At 42.4% G+C, this 18,113-nt stretch overlaps 1 protein-coding gene across 4 annotated transcripts in view; it reads left to right on the top strand.

The window, feature by feature from the left end:
• cadps2 (Ca++-dependent secretion activator 2) overlaps positions 1-18,113 on the top strand; it is a gene marked incomplete at its 3' end in the record, with an annotated part of 180,354 nt that overhangs the window by 50,691 nt on the left and 111,550 nt on the right. For all 4 annotated transcript variants that reach the window (XM_083666058.1, XM_083666059.1, XM_083666061.1 and 1 more), the window contains exon 3: positions 11,683-12,015. In XM_083666058.1, the coding sequence (XP_083522184.1) occupies positions 11,683-12,015 (333 nt within the window). The remainder of the gene's footprint in view (positions 1-11,682; positions 12,016-18,113) is intronic.

Here is an 18,113-nt window from a genome sequence, read left to right as displayed (position 1 = left end):
AAATCAGTCAGAAACATAGCTAAAACCTAAACATACCAAAATCAACAGTTTGTAACATCATTAAAGGGAAAGCACTGATGAGCTCAAATCGCAAACGGCCTGGTAGGCCAAGGAAGAATTCTACAGTGGATGACCAAAGAATGTTCACCATGATTAAGAAACACCCCAAAACAACTGTCCCACTGATCAGGAAAACTCTCCAGGAAGTAGGCGTGAATGTGTCAGAGATTATCATCCGCAGACGACTTCCCCAGCAGAACATCAGAGGCTACACAGCAAAGTGTAAACCACTAGTTAGCCACAACAACAGGATGGCCAGGTTACGGTTTGCTGGAAAGTACCAAAAAGAGCCTGCAGAGTTCTGGAAATAGGTATTGTGGGTCAGGGTTAGGGTTAGATGAGACAAAGATTGACACAAAACTGTTAAGCTTTTTGTAGGTCCAAAAACTCAGCCTGCTACTCCTACAGCTTTTAAGCTACAGTATTTCCATCAATCCAACTTTACGTGAAGAGCTGTCTAACCTTTTGAAATATTTGTACTTGAGTGGCTTGAAAAAATATGTTTTTAACCATTTAGACTTTTGGAGCTGTACTTCGTACTAATTTGCCTGAAATCCTATTATCCTATTATTCGCTCTGAATGGGGACATTTCTAAATGTACCCACTTTTTCGTTTAAGCTTGACACCTCAATTCAACTTCAAATGTGTAGACTGACTCCACTTAAATAACTTCCATTCAGAGTTTACCATTTAGACTTCTTAAACTTTAAGCCTTTTTAAGTTGCATGAATTAACATGGGTTTCTATGAGGATCATTGTGTTTCTATGCTACATTTTAAAATGCATCGCTTCTTTCATCTTTTAAACTTGACAACTCAATTCAACTTCAAAATGTGTACTGACTGATCCTACTTCTATACAGATTTTTTATTAAAATATCCATCTATTCATCTATTGGATAGATTCATCTATCTATAGTTTAAACCATCTTTTAACTTCATCAACTATCAAAATAAGACCTTCCAAAGTTTCTTCAGGAATTTCCTTTATTAGTTGATCAATTATCATCGACCTATCTTGCAAATTGCATTTCTAAAAGAGCCAAATGCAATACGATTGCTGTGAAAATGAACACCTCTGTTTACTGTAAGAATAAATTGCTCACTTTGAATCGGCCTATAATCACATTATGTACATACACTCACCTGCCACTTTATTAGGTACACCTGTTCAACTGCTCGTTAATGCAAATATCTAATGGTGTGGGGGATATTTTCTTGGCACACTTTTGGGCCCCTTAGTACCAATTGAGCATCGTTTAACCGCCACAGCCTACCTGAGTATTGTTGCTGACCATGTCCATCCCTTTATGACCACAGTGTACCCATCTTCTGATGGCTACTTCCAGCAGGATAACGCGCCATGTCACAAAGCTCACATCATCTCAAACTGGTTTCTTGAACATGACAATGAGTTCACTGTACTCCAATGGCCTCCACAGTCACCAGATCTCAATCCAATAGAGCACCTTTGGGATGTGGTGGAACGGGAGATTCGCATCATGGATGTGCAGCCGACAGATCTGCAGCAATGATGCTATCATGTCAATATGGACCAAAATCTCTGAGGAATGTTTCCTGCACCTTGTTGAACCTATGCCACAAAGAATTAAGGCAGTTCTGAAGGCAAAAGGGGGTCCAACCCGGTACTAGCAAGGTGTACCTAATAAAGTGGCCGGTGAGTGTATCATTTTGCTTTAATAATATAGTTAGCTCACACAGTATACTGAGATCTTCCCTATAACACAATATTAACCCATTTACTCCTAAAACGCCTGCTAAAAACGGCTATCAAAACCTATGGTATTCTAGGATTAATGTCCCTATCTCCTGAGGGTTTTCCGAAAAAATACTAAGAATTGTCAATGTCTACCAAAACCTTAATATCTAAGCCTCTGTAGCACATAGAAACATGAAATAAATTGCATTTTAAAGGTAAGAATCACAGGTTGTATTAAAACATGCTCCCTTAGCACTAACATACCAACACATTTTTCTAAAAATCCTCAAAATCAGGGGAAGAAAAAATATATTTTATTTGATTTATTTATATAACAAATAACATTTTAAACATGCCAATACACAGACCAAGGCACCTTGGTATGAGAGAGAGGTGGGAAAGGAGTGGGGAGGGGTGGGGAAGGAGTGGGGAAAGTCCTGAGGTGGAACTGGGAACAGTCTCAGTTTCACTATATCCTGAATCGAACGACATGGTGCATGAAGCACTCGCGGTGCAGTGGAACGTCACACTGCTTGCACCCCATCAGAGTTGACCCAGGACGCACGTTGGTGCCGTAGTGCTTCAGAGAACACTCCCTACAGGTCTTCCTCTTATTGTTAATCTGGACCAGGTCATGCTCAGCAGAAGCTCCAGCTGGGGTGGCTCCATGGTCAGATCCTCCAGCCAGTCCTTGTAGCCGCCCCTCCTATACTTCCACTCGGCTCCTCCTGCAGACCTGGCAGCCACAAAGGCATTGTAGCACGCCACCGTAGCAAGGAAAAAGAACAGCCTCCTCCACCACTTTGTAGACCGATGTTGGATCTGGTAGTAGCCCACCATCTGGTCCAGAAGGTCTACCCCCTTCATATATTGCTGATAGTCAGCAAGGCATGCTGGCACCCGAACCTCCATCTGGCGTTGACCATTGGCCTTCCTCCTCACTGACCCATAAGCTGTCGGGTCATGGTAGTTGGAGAGGACCATCACTGCCTTGGTGTCCTGCCAGATGCAGAAGGTCAAGTCATCCCGCTGCGCCACCTTGAACTCATGCCTGTTCAAGCCAGCCTGCTTTGTGAGGTCCTTGTTCTTGGGGAGGTCCTTCCTGTTGGCACGCACCGTTCCACAAGCTTGCACCCCCCTGGTCTTGAGGTCCACCATCAACTTCACACCGGTGTAAAAGTTGTCCATGTATACGGACAGGTTGGACCCGAAATAAGGTGTCGCCAGGTCTGAGACTATCCGGTGAGCCAGGTCTTTCTCCGTCTTACCCTGAATGGCCCCCGTGTACACCTGAAAATTGGTGACACAGCCTGTATTGCTCTCCGCCATGACCCACACCTTTACTCCCCACTTCACCGGCTTCATGGGGAGGTACTGCCGGAAGCCCAGGCATCCCTTGAACTTTACCATGGACTCATCCACGGTCACGAAGCCATTGACCTCATAAACTGCCTGGAATCTAACCAGGAGGAGGTCCATGAACCCCCGGAGCTTCCAGAGCTTGTCTGATTTGTCCACGGCAGGGTCCATGTTATCTTGGAGATGGAGATATCTGAAAATGCATATGATAAGATTAATGAGTTTAAGCCTAACATGTATTGCCATCATTGTATTTATTTATATGTATTAAGTGAGAGAACGGAACTCGGAAGAGAGCGCAAGAAAACAGAACACAAATCATTACCTCCAGATCATGTCAAAGCGGTCCCTTGCAGTGGCCTTGGGGACGTGGGTCTGGTACAACCATTTGGTCTGCCTCCAGTAATCCCTGCGTGCTGGCAGCTTCAAAATGCCGAAGGTGAAACACAGCCCGACAAATGTCTTCATCTCCGTTTTGGAGACAGGGTTCCACTTGGAGTTGGTGGGGGTCTGACCGCGCGTCGCTTCAGCGTAACGATTCGTTTCCGTCACCAACATGTCCCAAAGCTCATCGGTAAAAATTCGCGAAAAGACATCCAGGGGGCTAGCATCCACGGGGATCGGCTGCTTCACCCCCGGTTTGCGGGTGAACTGTTTCGCATTGCGCGGCTGGTAACCCTCGGTTTTCCAGTCTACCTGGAATCCGAGAAAGTCGTCGTCCTCCTCCTCTCCGTCTGTCTCGAAATCCCACTCCTGCGCTCTATCCAAAGGATCATCGGGTAGATAATCATCCTCTACCTCCTCCTCCCTCTCAAACTCCTCAATCTCTCCCAACTCTATGTCACTGCCCTCGCTGTCAAAATGTTCCTCTGCCGTAGCCATTTCGCCGCTCTCGAAATAAAATCTACAATAAACGCAAGTGTATGTCTGATTGATTGACGTGATTTTCGGCGAACCACACGACATTTGGGTGGTCAAGTATTTTTAAAAAATCAACAAGACCCACCTCGTGTATTTGAACCAATGACAGTGCATTATATGCTGCACGCCTCATGAAAAATACGACAAATAAAAAATGCTGCGCCACGCAGCATCCGGCAGGAAAGGCTATGCTGCGCTACGCAGCAACCGGCGGGAGAGGCAATGCTGCGTCGCGCAGCATCCGGCACAAATGGGTTAATGACTTCAATGCATGTGTAATTGAGGTACAGTAAGCCTATCCATTAGAATTGCTCAAAGATGGTGGTTGTTTTGCTGAGGTGTGATACCCCCAAGAAAAAGGCAAATAGACTCACTAGTGCTGTCGAGGTTACCATGCTCTGCCGTCATTGATGAATTAATGTATTAAACACTGAACTACTGGATGTGTAGCAAACGTATTGTAATTTTTGTGAATGAAATATTGTGGTGAATATCATTGGAAATATTATTCAGTCCGGTAGAAGAGCCAACTCCATCCAACTCCAACAACAAGTGTCATACAGGTTTTGGTTTTAGGTAAAGGTTTTGAAGGTGTTGTCCATTCATTCTCCACCCACAAAGGATTACATTACCGAGCAACATTACTTACTGGATAGTTTCGCGTAGCCATACATCCAAATCAGGTTGTTCTCACGCCTGTTTTGGAGGTCTGGAGAATTTTAGATTAGACGTTCTGGCTTGGATTGAACTGGACAGAGCAATGGAAGAATGTGTTTGCAATTTCATTGGATTACATTCTAAGAACCCTCCCCCCACATACCCGTAGAATGGTTGCTTGTTGTTATGTGTGTCGTCTTTTCCAACCGGGTAGGACTTTTGCAGACAGTTGTTGCCTACAGTATGCTAGCTTGCAACATTGAAGAAAATGGAAGAAAAACTGAAAGTTTTCCACCCAAGCAAGATATTTGATTGGTTTAACCTGTCACGAGGCGTCACTCATTTCTTCTTTGTAGGTACATTCTGCAAAGGATTTCTCCAGGCTTTCAGAACTAGGAAAGCCTGGTCTCAATGTGGTTACCTACTCCACAGCTTATTGTTACTAATGTCAACGTCTCAATGTGTTAATAAGAGGAAATGTACATTTACATTCAATGTATGGAATCATCCATAAACCCTTCATGTAGGCCTATGTATCAGACCCATTGGGTAGCTTATTGCTGTGTTAATGTAATGCAGTGGATGCATGCAAAAAATGGAAACAGGTATATAGCATTTTCCAACTCTGATACCACTTCATAGTAACTACCTTCTCTGTTTTTGAGTAACAAATTATGGTCTTAGTTGTGAAGTTAAGACGGGATACAAGGCTAGAACAAAATGGAAATAGGTTATTTAAATAGTAACTACCTTCTCTGTTTGTTGGTGATTAATCAAATTACATTTGTGCTGACCAGTTTCAATGATTCAAGAGCAGTATGGAAATGTTGTAACAATAATACGGGGACAAGCATCCTTAATGCAAAAATAATTAGTTGGAAACAATCCGCCTTACCTTATGTCAAGGTAATTGCCTTTCTTGTTACTGTTAATTACTGGTTATTACCCACTTATTCCAAGATCTACTACAATCAATGAATCCAGGATGTTGTGTTTATTCCTCAGCTTACTTTATCTTATGATGACTGATGGATAGATGATTCACTTACTTAAACAAATGTATTTGTTGTAAGTCGCTTTGGATAAAGGCGTCTGCTAAATGCCATAAATGTAAAATGTCAACTCCCCCTAGTTAGTACCTTAGTAAAAAAGAGAAATGAAAGGCATTTCCAGCATCAAACCCACATATTTCAACACGTCAACATTACAATGTTGTTTTTTTCTGATGTTGTGTTTAGGTCCTTATGTGTGTAGGCACTTATTGTGTGTAGGTACTTATTTCCTGGACCCAAAGCACATCCTTGGTTGTCATCTGCCTCTCACTTGTTCTTTCTTTCTCTTGCTCTCTCTCTCTCTTCCCTCCTCTTTATGAGGCTGCTTATGGCCCAGAGGTCCACAATGGGATTACTGTTTGCCTGTAGAACGGCAGAGCTCAGGGCTCTGGCTTTGAAGGCTGAGAGAGCTGTAAGTAAAACAACATTATACAACAGTTAGATCCGGCAACTCTGTTTGTCACAAACTGATTGGTTAAAAGGTGCATTCCAGCCGTGCTCAAATGTACAACGATGTACGACGACAAAACGTCATTTGTTCTATTGAAATGGTGACACGAAGAAAGCATTCCCAGGCTCAATTATTATAAAAGTGTACAAAGAGAGGTTTGGAGAACTGGTCTGCTATTGCTGTTGTCCAATGAGGTCTTGCCATACCAGAAATTAACCAATGAGTGGAGGGTCTCAGTTTCAACCATATCTGATGAGGGTAGTCAAGGAACATTAATTAAGAGTAATTACACCTATAATTACACACATCCGGTGTAAAAACTAGCAAATACAATTTCCCAACTGTGCAACAGTTCTTGTTCTTCATTTAACGAATTCCGTTCAAACGAATTCATTCTGACTACCGACTGTCTACAATGACATTACCATATCTAATCAATGACAAATGAGGCTAAATCAGCTGGAATTTTATGCAGTCATCTGTCCAAAAATTCATACGTCGGAGCAGGGGGTGCGGCTGCAATGGGACTGGATTGTACTCAGCATTCGAATTGTATCTCTAAAAGACTGTCTAGTGGCTAGATAAATTGTCACGCTTTTGTTTGTTTATTGGAAATGATTTGAGCTTGTTGTAAGCCGAGCTCAAGTATGCACACACACACAGGAGCTGAATCAAAATGTGCAGCCTACAGATCATAAATGTCACACATAACAACTCTCCAATGCTACAGCAATGATATGACACATATATGAAAGTTATTTATTTATAGCCAACAATGATACATGATATGATAGACAGGGGCGAAAAAGAACAGTCAAATACAAACAATAGGCAACTACAAATCACTTGTTAGATACTGGCAGTAGAACAGTGAAAATATAATTTGTTTTATTCTCGTCATTGCACATGGCATGTAAACATTTTGGATTGATTCATGAAAGCTCTCATTTCAATCATGTCAATATGTTCAACGTGAACTCTGGTGCCAGAGCGGAAAATGATTCACACGAACTGCGCTTTTTTGCTTTATGAGCACGCTGTGTCCGTATAGCCTACTGCTGAAATGCGCGGAATCAACTGTATATCGCTATGAGTTCATTAATAAGCAATTTCAGAGACACACATATGCCATGTCTGACATCATTTTATGAAGTGTCAATCAAGACATTAATTGTTCTAAATTAAGGTTTATCCAAGGACATCATTTTGAATTTCTCTGACCAGACAATAATTTTTCCTTTTCCAAATTGAAACAACAACTCATAAGCTACTCTTAACGTATTCATCAGGCGGCAATGATGCCTCCTGGTGGTTGTTTTGCTGAGGTGAATGACCCGAAATAAAACATGGCAAATAGTCAAGCTGATTCCCCACACCACCTGTACCCAGCACCAGCATCAACCTTTTAAACTCTGACTTACTGTATGTATGAAATACATTTTCTGTTGGAATTGTATTGAGCCATACTCACTTTGAAAGACAAAGAGGAAAGGTTAAGGCAGGAAGGGAGAGGCGACCAAGATTGAAATGTCTTAATATTGCACCAAGCCACTGCTTCAATATGAGTAATATTTTGTGCATGAGGGAACATATGAAGCCCTGGACACACTGTAGTATCATGTATCCACAGAATCTTTCTGACTGAAGCTGATATTAAACAGCAGAATACAAGAGTGGCATGTTTGTACAATGGCCCACAGGCAAACATTTGTTGTGACATCATCATACTGTCATAAGTGGCCACACTGTGATGCTTTGCTTGTGTTTTGTTTGTGTTATTCTGCGTGAAGAAAGACTTGATTTATCAAAGGGTAAGCGTCTCTTCCAATTCCGTAAACAACTTTCTTGATTCTCCAATCGCTCTCTTCCCCCCATCACGCCCCACAATTGAAATTACATTGCTTTACTTGCATCTTCATTGGAATACAACTTTATAAATGAAGTGCAACAAAAAATTAACACTCTCCTTTGACAAATTGAGCCCTTTGCTGGAAAACCCTTGAGCTCGGGAATGAAAATCAACAGCCATTCCCTCAGTGTTAGTGTTATTTTTAGTCGGACTGTCACATCTGCTTCCGCCTTCCTCAGTGTATTAAGTTCTGCGGATATTAGCTGTAATTATATAAGCAAAGGCTGTAAACGGGGCTGATAGTATGCACCTCTTAACTGTGGAATCTTATAGAACAGAGTTGTTGGTTATAAACCTTGCGCACTGTTGGTTATAAATAATTGAATACGATTTTAAACCCCCAATTAAGTTGAGCAGCAGGGAGAGAGGAAATCTCTTGGTGGCCGATTCATTAATAATGATGGGTGACATTTTGTACCACCAGACAAAACGGGAGGCATTAAGCAAAAAGCCCACAGAAACCTTGTTGGCGACCACAATTACCAAGTCAGACAAGGGGGCATTTAATTCAATTTGTGATGTCGACTTGGTAATGTCTTTTAGGAATGAGTCACTATAGGCCAGAGAGTGGATGACCTTTCATGTTTGCAAAAGGGGTTACTGAATATTACAGTGTTTAAACAAACACTTCCTGGACTCCAGAGTTGGGATTTAGCAGCATGCTCGCTTTGCTCTACAGATTTTTCACAACTCAAGGGGACGATAATGACTAGTCTCTCAAGCCAGACTTGTTGCCTCATGGTTACCGTCTATGCACTTGTTGTTTTACCTGCTCAATAGACGTAACTGGAGGGACATGCATGCGCAGGAAATCCTGCTATTGCTATTCCTCTGATTCCCTCCCTCCTCCTCTGATTCCTCCATTTCATTCTGAACCTCACCTCACCTTGTTAGGGTGTCTGTCTGTAGAAGATTTTTTTCTCCCTTCCTTCAAACTTCTCAAAAGCTTGAATGCTGTTTCCAGACATACCACATTAGCTGGTACGGATGGCTTATGACCAAGATATGACTAGCTTTACAGGCTCTTAAGTTTGGTTTTCCAGGTGAACTGAAAACGGCCAACTGTATAAATTTATTAGGGCATATTTAAGCTGATTTTAAATGCCCTCCTCCCTTCTCCCTTCCTCCCCCTCCCTTCCCACTTGTATTGATCCCCCTCCTCTCTTCCCCTCCTCCCTTCCCGCTTGTATTGATCCCTTCAGGAGATGCATATGCATGGTTACCTCTCAGATAGGGGAGCAAATGACTTGGCTGTAGAACTGAGGTTAGAGGTTAGCCAGGATGAAGTCCCATCGACCAGGGGGTTGGGTTGGGGTGACGAGGGGCTTCGGGTGGAAGAGGGGAGATGCTTGGAGGGTTCCTAGTGAGTGACACCTGACGGGTGACCTTTCAGGATAGCCCTCCGCCCCAACCCCACCCCTACACCCCTCCTGCTCAACTCCAGCTGTTTCAGGGGTGCTCAACCTGCTGCTGTGATGAAGGAGAGTGCTGACTGGAAGGCAAGTCTCATTAAAGGGGGATAAAGGGATCGTTGCCTCATTGATGTTAGCAAAAAGCTCACACACTCTCTCTCTCACACACACGCACTCACTCACTCACTCACTCACTCACTCTCTCTCACACACACAAACCATCGCTCTCTCTCTCTCACGCACGCACACACACACACACACACACACTCACAGCCTTATCCCCCAGGTTGTAGCGTAGTTTCTTCATTCAATGGTATTCATTCTCAGATACCACATTTGCCACATTTTCCTCATGCACCCACTCCATTAGTGTTGCCTATAGCTGCATCCCACCTGGCTCATTAAACAGCCTTGAATTCAAGCCAACCAATTGTTGAGAGTAGAGCAGATTACCCTGTTAAGGACTCTGTCAGTGACACCCACATCTGTTCTTCCCTTCATTGTCAGGCAAACTCCAATTTGGCCGTTCTCTGTACATCGTCATGTAGAGCTGTTGTTGTTTCTTTTTATCCTAACTGCAGTTCAAAAGAAATTGTCTTGGCTGCTCAGAGGGGCCAGATTACCTCCTGTTACTAGTACCATGCCATGGGCACCTACATCTGTCATCCCCCTCTTAATCCACACTGGCCCATTTCCATTTATCTTCATGAGGAGAGAACTCCCTCTTCCCTGCAATTCAGAGGAACTTGTCTTAAGAGTTGGCAGCACTGTTGGCAGCCGGGTTACCCCCCGCAGTGCAGAAATCTCTCTCTCAGCCTCTGTGATGTCTTCGGCATTCCACACAAACACATTTGTTTTTTTTGGTTTGTGTTTAGTTTTTTTTCTCCCTGAGACTTCCCGGCTTGAAGTGTTTTTGTTCCACACCATTATTCCCGATGACGATCCACTATTCGTCTCCATCTGCTGTTGTGTTCACGCTCTGGCAGATATCTGCTCCCCGGGACAACGTCGCTGTCCCTCTGAAACGGAATCTAACAAAGCCGATGACACACGTTGTTGATATCACCGCCTCTGTATGTCTGTCAGTCAGTCTCCCACCTCAACCCTCCCTTAAAGGTCAAGTATGTCACATTCAAGCTTTCTAAAAGCATTTATGAATGAATGCTGTTTTGGTCCGGAAAAAGTGCTTTCTATAATGAAGTGTCCTACCTGACACTTACCTACCTGGTTTTTCATACAAACATGTTGCTACTGCCGGACTTGTAATATTATAATATAATATATAATATCATTAGGTAGGATGTTGTTGTTTGGACCTCAGTGGCCAGAGGTGGCAGATTTCCAACAAATGAACGCTCAGTTTGCTTTGAGTCTTCAGATGCAGTAATACTATTCATCACTTGAAATAATCTCTGATGGTGCGCTGCTTCATCCCTCTTAAAGCTCACTTCCTATGCTGGTTAAACACGTCATGGCATGAAATACAGTATCCTTTTTCAAGGAGTTTACTGAATTAGTAACAACTCTTTGGTGTGTCAGGATTTCATGGATAGCACTTAAATAAATAAAGGTGAAATACAAATTATCTTCCTCTCCCATGCAGTCTCTTCCCTTCATCATGACTGCTAATGTCAGCAGACAGACTCTCCATGAATCTGCAGCAAAGCCCCTTTGGAAGAAACATCCATTTTGAAATAATTACTGAGGTTTGCTGTTCCCTGAACTGGGTCCTATATAAAAAGACCAACTCATGTCGTTTAATTTCTGGATTCACTTGGGTTCCATAATCAACCTTCATCATTTTGGACAGTATTTACTGTACTTTAACAGGAGTGCAATAGATAACTGTTTACAGCAAATGCAACACAGAAAACCCCCCACTTATTGGTTCTTTGCAGTAATTCCAGCAACACTGAACTATTGTATTGAGGTTAACAAGAAATTAGCTTTGTTAGCCTAGCCTAGCCTAGCTTACTAATTGTTATTTTTAAACATTTTCTCAGCTAGCCCCAACTGTTTGCTATGCTATATTAGCCATAAATGTATGGCATTTAGCCGTAAAGTGGGTTTTTTCTGTTGCATTTGTTGTAAACAAATGTAAATGCTCTCTAGTCCTCACACTTACTTCTCCTGTCCCACAGGGCTTTCTGAAAAGCGAGCGGGTGTCTAGGATGGTGCAGAGCGGGGGCTGCTCGGCCAGCGACTTCCGCGAGGTCTTCAAGAAGAACATCGAACGACGGGTGCGCAGCCTACCCGAGATTGATGGCCTCAGCAAAGAGACGGTGCTGAGCTCCTGGCTCGCCAAGTACGACACCATCTACCGGGGCGACGAGGACCTGCGGCGCCAGCCTCAACGGGTCCACCTGTGCGCCGTGTCAGAGCTGATCCTCAGCAAGGAGCAGCTGTACGAGATGTTCCAGCAGATCCTGGGGATCAAGAAGTTTGAGCACCAACTGCTGTACAATGCCTGTCAGGTGAGCTGTGAGTCAACACACACACACACACATACATATTGAATAGCATACAGAAGCATGTGCAAACACACAGACACTTGCACAGTACACACAAAATACAATTGTACACACATACGCACACACATTTATTTCAAATAAATTATATTTTTGTGTAATGGTTTACATCTACATACATTTTGAAAGGTGTGTTATCGTGTAACATGCTCATTCAAGCAAGGGAGCATTGTCCAGGATACATAAAGTACAGTGGAGGCTGGCGGAGGTAGAAATCGCATCAGATTCAAGACCCTGGGCAAAGGGAACAGCCCCTCCCTACTTGCAAGCAATGGCCAGCCCCCAAACCCCTGCCCGATCACTCCGCTCTTCTATATGGATGCAGCAGCTACTCGGTCACGGCTTTTCACTGTCATGACTGCAGAGTCACTACTTATCTTCCGCCATAGATTGAAGACCCATCTCTTCAGGCCATCTCTTCATCTTAACTGTCTCTCCTGACTATGACTATAGCCCCTGGTCCTAGCATAAATTACTTTTTCTTATGATGACTGATGGATAGATGATTCACTTATTTACACAAATGTATTTGTTGTAAGTCGCTTTGGATAAAGGTGTCTGCTAAGTGCCATAAATGTAAATGTTAATGTAAATCGGAAGAAGGGCGATGCCATTCCTCTTTCCATTCCATGCATTACAATAAGCCCGTCCTCCGATTTCTACCTCCACCAGCCTCCACTGGTACATAAGTAAATGTGTGCAGGGCCTCTGATGTTGAGATCCTTTCAGAGAGCGCTCAGTGCATGTGAATCTGATGCCCTTACCTCAGTGACCTGTGCTCAGATAGATCCAGCCAATCTCAGCTTTCTTTGAAGGCATGCCTCTAATGGTCATCAGCGTGTTCTCACTCGTCATGACTGTTCCATTAGAGAAAATACCCACGCCCCCCCCCTCATTTTAAGTAGTGTGATTTAGTAATTCTATAAATAAGGGCTAACATTTTAATAACCCAAGACAGCCTTCGCTGTAATCAAAATCCACCATATCACTTTGCACAGTTGGTGCAACATTCAACATTTTCTTGGTATCCACACAGTCGCATGTTAAACATGCATAAGTGATCGCAGCCTCACTGTCATTGGCCACAAAGTATTGTTTTCATAGTCTCTTTTAACACTCCTGCTACTTTTCTAGTAGTCAAAATGGGGCCCTAAAGTGCACTGTATGGTTTCTATAGATCAGTGCATAGAGGAATCATGAAGGTGTGACGACGCTAGGTCTAGGTAGATTAGATTGCATTCACTAGACACTTCATAACTGACTCCACAGCCCATAACCCCAGAGGGCAGTGTTGCTCATACGTCCCTTGCTGTCAGGTGTACTTCCTGCCTATAGGGTGTAAAAGAGAGGGTTGTGGCCCGTGCTAGCTCTCTACCATCAGAATCTGAATTATTTTTTATTTTTAAGTATATATTTATTATAAGTATATTTACACATACAGGAAATTGACTTGGTGAGGCTGATGCATGGGACATAAAACAACAACAAAAATATATATATAAGGAAATATTAACAAATATTATTTAAAAAAAAATACAAAATAGCAAAATATTAACACAATAACAATAACAAAATTTACAATATAGAACAATAAAACAATAAATTTACTCGACCAAGCCTCTTTGATGGTGTCTCTAGTTTGGCCTAGAGACAAACAGGGACATTTATAGACTAGCAACGTGGCACCTAAGTCCCTTCACTTGTTTATATACTGTATATAGTTTACCACCATCCATTTTTCATACAAATCTGGATGTGGAGCTGACAGACCCAGAGAGGACCAAGGCTACAGGTCTGAGAACAGAGGTTGGAGGACGATGGGGACACATGTCACTCTGGGGCTTGACAGACACAAACGTTGTGACTTACATGTTAACACTGCATTCACGCAGTCAGGTTGCGAATACTAGCCTAGTTAGCCTGTCTTTTTCCCTAGACAACAAACCTGTGGTAGTTTTAGGGCTGACGGTAGGCAGCTTCATCACAAAGGCAAATAGCTTCAATTCTCAAAAGACTTTCCAGATCACTGAGACATAGACTGTTGCAATCACTGAGACATGGAAAGTTGCAATAATACTGATTGGTTTATTTCCAGGCTCACATTTGTATGATTACATTGCCACCCATGACGATGATGTGCTGTGAAGACGTTTATTTGGCAGAATTCCTACATTTGATTTTCTCTTTATTGTCCCTGTCAGGCATCATAATGGCTTACTGATAAACAGTTGTCATTTGAAATGCGAATGATGATTTCCTGTCATGAGACTTCAGAGTAACTGCAGGAGACATAGCTAATTCAAGAGGATGACAATCAGAGCGTGTCTCCATAGCAACCTTTTGGTAAAAAAAACACAGTTTTGGGTCAGTTTTTTATTTTTATTTATTTTTTACTTTCTCCTTATGTGTAAGGATTGATGTGAATAGAAATTACATTTACATTTAAGTAATTTAGCAGATGCTTTTATCCAAACCGACTTACAATAAGTACATTTGTCTAAGTAAATAAATCAACTATACAACAGTCACCGTAAGTAAAAACCATCGATAAGAACAGGTGCCATCGGCCGTCACAGTACTAAAGAAAGGAAGAACACTTCTTTATTTATTTATTTTTCTGGTAATGTAGGGTGTTAGGAGGGGAGGTTTGAGGAGAAAGAGCCCAGGTGTACCCTAAAGAGATGGGTCTTTAGTCTACGGTAGAAGATAGGTAGTGACTCCACCGTCCTGACAGTGGTGGGGAGCTCATTCCACCGCTGGGGCGCCAAGACAGAGAAAAGCCGTGACTGAACAGAGCGACCACAACATCCTCATAGAGATGGCGGTGCCAAGCGGCCAGCAGAGGTGGGTGAACTGAGTGAATAGAACGATATTATTCTGGACTAGTGACATGTCTACTTTGCACCATCTTTTGAATAATTGAGTATATGTGTACATATTGGTTTCACCATTTATAAATGGAAAACATTTGTATACATATTCCCCCTATTTCAGCGTACCAAAAGTAACAGGACAATTGGCTTGACAGATGTGTTCCATCACATCATTTGTGCAGGCATAAGAGAGCTGTCAATGTCTAGTGTTGATTCTAGGCTTTGCGTTTGACTTTGGAGTTTGCTATTGGTGTCTGTCAACATGAGGACCAAAGAGGTGTCGATGAAATTCAGAAACATAGCCAAAACCTTAGGTTGCCAAAATGAACAGGTGGCACATCATTAAAAAGAAAGAAAAAAACACTGGTGAGCTCAGCAATCTCAAAAGGCTGGTAGGCCAAGGAAGACTTCTACAGTTGAATGACCGAAGAATGCTCACCATAATTAAGACAAAAAACCAAACAACTGTCCCGCAGATCGGGAAATACAAGCTGCAAACCACTAGTTATCCTAAAAAAGGATGGTCAGGTTACAGTTTGCTAAAAAGTACCTAAAAAGCCTGCAGAGTTCTGGAAAAAGGTCTTGTGGACAGATATTATCATGTACCAGAGTGATCTGCCCAAGATTTACAGCATACCAGCTGCCTCTAGAACTGGCTCTTCATTGATGATGTAACTGCTGACGGCAGCAGCAGAATATATTCTGGAGTGTACAGAAATATCTTGTCTGCTCGAGTACAAGCAAATGGCTGCAAATTTATTCGATGGCGCTTTGTCATACAGTTAGACAATGACCCAAAACATACTGCCATAGCAACTAGGGAGTTTTTCAGGACCAAAAAGTGGAATGTTCTCGACTGGCCAAGTCAATCTTCAGAATTAAACCCAATTGAACATGCATTTCATTTCCTGATAATAACATTCTAGTCAAAAAGACTTAAAAACAAACAACAATTGAAGATGCCTGCAGTACAGGCCTAGTAGAGCATCACCAGAGAAGATACCCAGTGTATCTTGGGTCGAAGACCTCCGGCAGTTATTGCATGCAAAGGATTTTTGACCAAATACTAAACATGAGTGCTTAATTTTGACATTTTATTAATCTGTCCCATTAGTTTTGGTTCCTTAAAATAGGGGGACTAGGTATATATTTATAAATGGTGAAATCAATATGTACATAACTACCATCAAATAAAAGTTGAGAATCTCTTCTTTAGTAGTAGTGTTTGATTTCAAATCCAAACCTTTGGAGTATAGAGCCAAAAGAAGAAAAAAAATCATTTTCTGTCCCATTACTTATGTATGGCACTGTATATCTCTCACTCACAGCCATTTAACTCTATCAGGAAGACAAAGAAGACTGTAGAGATAATAGAAAAGGTGAGGTAGAGAGGGAATATGAGAGAGAGAGGGTAGAGAGGAGGAAAAAGCAGGTCATCCAGATTAATCACCAATGCGTTTCCAGGGTTCCGTGAGTCTGCCGTCGCCGTGGAGATGTGACTGTGCTAGTATGTGTTTCTGCGTAAGAAGGAGAATGCTGATGACGCTCATTGCTTGGCAGGGAGGATTTGAAGAGGTGGGGATGAGGTCACAGCACGACCACTGTGCACTGCCATCAGAGTTATTCTTGGACCCTGCAAAGACCCATTGATTTGGTACTTTTAGCCATTGATCTGGAAACCCTGCATTGCTGTATGTGTGGAAATTAAGCAAGAAGAGTGTGAGCCCTTACAATATGTGTTTAGAATGGGCAGAGATGGGTCTGGGTTGCTAATACCTGGTTAGGGTCTGAGGGAATGTTATGCTCTCTCTCTCAAGTTTATTTTTATTTTTGTATGTACTTTGAGGCTTAAAGCGTAAATGCCTACAGTGCCTTACAGTTCTCAGCTTTTATTTGATGGTATTTGTGTACAAATGTGTTTCACGACTTTTCATGCACAGTCCCCCTATTTCAGGGCACCAAAAGTAATGGGACAGATTAATATAATGTCCAAATAAAAAATAAACAAAATAATATTTTGTCTACAATCCTTTGCATGCAATAACTGCCTGAAGTTTGTGACCCATTGACCCTGGGTAATTTCTCTGGTGATGCTCTGCCAGGCCTGTACTGCAGCCTCTTCAGTTGTCTGTTTTGAGGTCTTTTGCCTAAAATCTTATCCTCAGGAAGTGAAATACATGTTAAATTGGATTTAAATCTGAAGATTGATTTGGCCAGTCAAGAACTTGCCACATTTTGGCCCTGAAAAACTCCCTAGTTTATATGGCAGTATGTTTGGGGTCATTGTCTTGACTGATGTAAACATCAGAAACAAGATGTTTCTGTACACTTCAGAATACATTCTGCTCCTGCCATTATCAGTTACATAATCAATTAAGATAAGCCCAAACCATAACCCCCTTAACCATAACCATGTTTCACAGATGGGGTGGCTGATCCTTTTTTCTCCAACTCCAAACCCCTATTGCAATCACTTGTACATGATAATATTTATCTTATCTGTCCACAAGACCTTTTTCTAGGACTCTGCAGGCTCTTGTATGTACTTTTTAGCAAACCTAACCTGGCCATCCTGTTTTTGTGGCTAACTAGCAGTTTGCACCTTGCAGTGTAGCCTCTGTAGTTTGGCTGGTAACGTATTCTGGAGATGGCGTGTGTATACCTTCGGTCATCCACTGTAGAAGTCACCAGCACCGAAAAGGCATGGAGTAAGCCCGGTTGAAGCCCAGGAGTTACTTTGGAAAAGCAATTGGTCTTGGTACACACTGGTACACACTGGTCTACTGACGGCTCTCTTATGCCTGCACAAATGATGTAGAAGTCTTCCTTGGCCTACCAGGCCGTTTGCGATTTCTGAGCTCACCAGTGTATTCTTTCATTTTAATCATGTTCCAAACTGTTGATTTTGGCTATGTTTCCGATTGATTTATTTTGATATTTCATATTGGCTTCCTGACGTTCATTGACATCTCTTTGGTCCTTATGTCGACAGACACCAATCGCACACTCCAAAGGCAAACGCAAAGCCTAGAATCAATACTACACATTGACAGCTCGCTTATGACAAATGATGTGGAGGAACACGCTTGATTAATCAGAAACACCTGTCAAGCCAATTGTCCCATTACCTTTGGTGCCCTCAAATAGGGGGATATATGCACCATATTTCTA

The sequence above is a fragment of the Argentina silus genome (assembly GCF_951799395.1).
Source record: "Argentina silus genome assembly, chromosome: 3".
NCBI lineage: Eukaryota > Metazoa > Chordata > Actinopteri > Argentiniformes > Argentinidae > Argentina > Argentina silus.
The sequence above is the reverse complement of the archived record's forward strand: the minus strand, read 5'-3'. Positions and strand labels throughout refer to the sequence as shown.